A 5,461-nucleotide genomic window follows, 5' to 3' on the forward strand; every position below is an offset into this window, starting at 1 on the left:
ATTAACACTTTTTTGAACACCACAAAATAATATTAACTAAATAAAACTAGAAAACGTCATTTTTACTACATCACAAGCAAATAAAAATTAATACGTAGCCAAGAGTCATAATCCAAGAATTCTCTGGGGGGTGCCCAAATATACCTGAGGGGCCTGGCACCCCCGGGCACCACTGTAGTTTCGCCAATGCACTAGTATCTCAGATAACATGTACTATGTTACCTGTGGTAGTATTAAATCAATTTACATATTATTTAATTATATTGATATTTTTAATACATAAAAAATAAAAATACATAAATAGATAGATAGATAGATATTCATTTATTTGTTCCGATTTACAGAAGTTACAGGAGCCCGCAGGCATGGAACATTGTGAAAATAGCAAAAAAACAAAACTTAAGACTTAATATAAAACACACATAAATACACTTAAATAAGGAAAACACTAGAATAACACTCGACAACAAAAAAATATAAAATGTATGTGTCGAAAATCATTGTTTAGTTTAAATTAAATTTCTCTTTAAATAATCTTTCTAACCGTACTATATATATATATATATATATATATATATATATATATATATATATATATATATATATATATATATATATATATATATATATATATATATATATATAGTATAGCTGCATACTGCTATAGCATATATATATATATATATATATATATATATATATATATATATATATATATATATATATATATATATATATATATATATATATATATATATATATATATATATATATATAGCATAGCAGCATATATATATATATATATATATATATATATATATATATATATATATATATATATATATATATATATATATATATATATATATATATATATATATATATATATATATATATATATATATATATATATATATAATATATACTATACTACAGTAGTAGCAACTAACTAATAGAGTACTAATCAATTGTTTTTTGTTTCAGATGTACAAAATTTTGTAGCTACAGTGGGTAAGTTTTTCAGTACGTTCTACTTCTACCATACTTCATGTTTTCCTTTGAATATAAATACTGTCCACTTTGTGCAAAGTCAAAAGTCTAGACTGCTAAATTTTGATTCAATAAAATTTGTATTATACAGGGTGTCCCAATATTCCATAGACATAGAATAACTACGTATTTTTGGAATCAAAATAAGTTCGTTGGACACAATTCACCTCTATACAAAAGTGCTTCGTTTGTATCTAACATACAAAGGGCATCAAACATTAAAATAATAAATACATTTTTCAGATATTTTATTTATTCCGACTTGAATTAGATTTCGGGTGTATATGTTTTGCTAACTGCTCTGACATTTGACTTTCACAAAAATTCATGAAAAAGTACGGGAATACATGGATGAAAACCATGATATAAAGAAAACAAAGTGTGATCGATAGCGGCTCCAATTTCGTTCAGTTGTTCAAATTGTTACGATGTCACCAAACAGTGCCGTGGCACATATTTTTCTTACCTTGGCTGTTTGAAGATATATTTATATTTTTTGATAATTGTTTTAACTACGCCTATGGTGTATACGGTGGTATCATACTAATTAATTACGAATAAAACGTATTAAAATGTTAAAAAAGGTACAAAACTAGTATCGACTAATAGTACACATCAAGTACATATAATATCAGAAAAATAATTATCGAATTTAATAAGAAAACGCTAAAAAGGTGGAGCGGACTGTTTTTCTTCCTATGAAACGTAACTCCTGGCTGTTTCTTATCGCTGCGGCTTTCACACTTGAAAGCTGAACAACTAATCGCCATTGTAATAAAGTTTATACAAAGTTCACTATACACAAACTATTAAAAATCGCTAAAATTGTCGCTGATAACTCATTCGTCGCCATCAAAAAAATGGCGTCGAATGTCACAAATTTTGCTGCAGCTCGTATATGGGCGTTACATGTCCTTATATTCTTTAGTCATTGCAAAAATATCCATATTGTTCAATCGCCACTAATAAAAAAATTGGGGCAACGGCCCAGCTACGTCCAAAACACCACACCGGTTCTCATTAGAACACCGAAGTTAAGCGACGTAAGGCCATACTAGTTGATGGACGGGTGACCGGTTCAAAACTCTGTATCGTGCCGTTGTCCAATAAAGGTAGAATGTTTTACTTTCCGACACTACGACATGCGACTAAACGTGCGTTAACTAAAAAAGATTTCAGTTAACGTCTCCTTTTTGCTGCCAGGGCTAATCTGGACAGGGTCTACTTTATTTGCGCGGAATCCGAACCGCGGTCCTCGGCCATATCATGGTCAATGGACTTGTCAAGTGTCTTAATCGACTCTTACACACGAGATATCATATAGAAAACTATGCGATGTGGCGTTTTTTTTTACAAGAGACAGAAAATGTACTGGTGGTCGAATGCTGGTGAAGGATCTCGAGGGGTCTGCCCAATGCCGAGTTGGGTAGGCCACACAAATCTCGAGAAATGTCCACTGAATCTAAAAGCTCTGCCAGTAAGTCTTATTTCCTACGTCCCCGAAGGTTCATGAGAACCGCGTGACCACTGGAAATGTATGGCAGTCAATGGATGCCTGTTATACAACTAACAGGAATAGGGCGATGGCGAATCTCCGGCGCCACAAAACCGGAACCCCTCGGCTAAGGCTGGGTATCCCGACAGAAAGACCTCTGGTCCTCCAGGTTGGGGGTTGAAGCGACGGGCTAGCACCCTGTCATCCGGAAAATTATTACCTGGCTAAAAATTTCGACCAAAAGCCTCGGAACCAGGACGGATCAAATCGAAGACGACAAACGCTATGGAAAAGGACTTTGAAACTAGCCACGTGGAATATGCAAGGTATAAGGACCAAACAACAAGAAGTGTTTAGTGAAATAAATAAAATGAAGATCGACATTTGTGTGCTAACGGAGACCAAAAAGAAGGGCAAAGGAACGGAGACTGTGGGAGAGTACATCCACATATTTAGTGGTGTAAACAAGGAAACTAGGGCAAAAAGAGGCGTTTCGGTAGCTATACACAAAAGACTAAAAAACAACATAAAAAGCTGGGACGAAATAGACGAACAAATTATAACAGTCGAAATACACAAAAACCACCGACAAATGATAATAATAGGAGTATATGCCCCTAGCGACGATGCGGATCCTTTAACAAAAGATATGTTTTTCAATAAACAAACGCACATAATATCCGACATTAAACACGATAAAGAACTATTCTTACTGGGAGACTTCAACTCAAGAACGGGAACAGAAACCAATAGCCCAGTCGTGGGGCAGTACGGAGAGAGGTCAACAACCAACGACAATGGTCTCAGGCTAAGAGGCATGTGCGAAAGCCTAAATTTAAAAATTATGAACGGCTTCTTCCCTCATAGAGACATTCATAAGTTTACGTGAACTCAACCAACTCGCCAGCTACGCTCCATAATTGACTATCTGATACAGCGACAAAACTCAAAACTAAAAACCATTGACGTAAGGGCTTACCGTGGAGCAGAATGTGGATCGGACCATCATTTGCTGGTATCAAAAACAGTAGTAGAGTACAGAAAGATGTACACTGTAGTAAATAGAACTATACACGACAGATACGTACAAGTAGAAACAAAAAAAAATACAATTTAGAAAGTTTTATGCAAGAGTCGACACGATTTCTGTACAAACTAAAACTAGCCAATAAACTAGCATATATAAGAAGGGACAACGTAAACGCTGAAACGTATGAACAAACAAAACAATGCATTCACGAAGCAGCTGAAGAAGCGTTAGGGCAACAAGATAAGCAAACGACGGAAAAACCAGAATGGTGGTCTGAAAACTTAGAAAAACTTAAAAAGCGATCCTACCAGAAATGGCTTAGTACCCACAGCGACCACGACAGCGAAGAATATGCAAGATTAAATAGAATGGTTAAACGCGAAGTAGCTAAAAGCAAAAACAAAATGTGGGAAACCAAATGTGAGAGAGTGGAAAGATATATGGGAGGTACAAGAGTGTCAGAAGCGTGGAAGACAATAAGGAACCTTAGAAGAGACGAAAAGCAAAACAGTAAACTAGAACTTATAAGCATGGAAAAATGGGAAACCCATTACAAACAGTTACTGACAGAAAACCAGACAGAATTCAAACTAGAAGTGCCAGATTTGAAAAACGCAAAAGATATAGATGTAAATGAAAGAAGTGTAAACGAGATAAAAGAAAGCATTTTGAAGAACTCAAAAAATGGAAAAGCTGCGGGGCCGGGAAACATTTTCATTGAGCTAATAAAGCAGGGACCCGATATATTATTGGAAATACTAGCTGATATTTTCAACAGATGCCTGATAAAAAACGAAAACATTCCTGAAGACTGGAACCTGGCGTACATCAGCTCTATCTTTAAGAAAGGAGACAAAAAAAGATGTAGCAACTACAGAGGCATTAGTTTGACAAGCTCAATGGGAAGGTTGTATGGCAGGATATTAAAAGAGAGAGTAGAAGAGAGCTTTGAAGAAATAGAAGAACAAGGTGGTTTCCGCGCTGGGCGTTCTTGTATAGACAACATATTTGTGTTACAACAAATAATTGAAAAAAGGAGAGCTCGAAATTTGGACACGCATCTGGTATTTATAGATTTAGAGAAAGCCTATAACACGGTGCCTTTGAAGAAATTATTTGAAATCTTGGTTGAGGCAAATGTGAGTAAAACATATATCAATGCAATCTGGAATATGTACAAAAATCCAAAAAGTATTATCAGACAGGGGAAGTTCCTATCGGAATCCTTCCTGACATCTAAAGGACTTAGACAGGGGTGCAGTTTATCACCTACCTTATTTAAAATATATCTCCAGGAGGCATTGAAAAACTGGAGAAGGAGCAGTAGAGCTATGGGATTAGAGATTGACAACCACTGTCTATCGACCTTGTTCTTTGCAGACGACCAAGTTATTGTTGCAGGTTGTGAGGAGGATGCCGACTATATGTTGAGGAAACTTGAGGAAGAATACGACAGATGGGGACTCAATATCAACCTCACAAAAACCGAATGCCTGAAATTAGGAGAAGAACAAACTGAAGATCCTGAACTACACATACATGAAATTAAAAGATGTAGCGAATATAAATATTTAGGAAGTATTATATCTGAAGAAGGGAACTCCAAGAAAGATATACATAGTTGAGTTCAACAAGGTAAGAAAGTAATCGGTCTTTTAAACCATCTCCTGTGGTCAAATAAAACATCCATCCAAACAAAGATAAGGATTTACAAAGCAATCGTAGAGCCAATTTTAACATACGGTGCCGAATGCTGTCAATTTACAGCAAAAGAAAGAAGGATGGTCGAGTCAGTGGAGATGGACTTTCTCAGAAGAGTATGTCGCATATCAAGGATGGAACACATTAGAAATGAGGAGATCAGGCAAAGAACAAGGCGAATATAT

At 35.2% G+C, this 5,461-nt stretch overlaps 1 protein-coding gene across 1 annotated transcript; it reads left to right on the forward strand.

Moving 5' to 3' along the window:
- Positions 1–2,864: 2,864 nt before the first annotated feature.
- Positions 2,865–3,434, forward strand: LOC115884705 (craniofacial development protein 2-like). The gene has a single exon (XM_030903355.1). It carries the CDS (start codon positions 2,865–2,867, stop codon positions 3,432–3,434), a length of 570 nt encoding a protein of 189 aa, XP_030759215.1.
- The last annotated feature ends 2,027 nt before the right edge of the window (positions 3,435–5,461 follow it).

Source organism: Sitophilus oryzae, unplaced genomic scaffold (genome assembly GCF_002938485.1).
Source record: "Sitophilus oryzae breed Bouriz unplaced genomic scaffold, Soryzae_2.0 scaffold_335_pilon_pilon, whole genome shotgun sequence".
NCBI lineage: Eukaryota > Metazoa > Arthropoda > Insecta > Coleoptera > Curculionidae > Sitophilus > Sitophilus oryzae.

Bases quoted from the DNA above. Each gene is read 5' to 3' on its own strand.
- LOC115884705 (XM_030903355.1), top strand. From the start codon at position 2,865: ATGCAAGGTATAAGGACCAAACAACAAGAAGTGTTTAGTGAAATAAAT.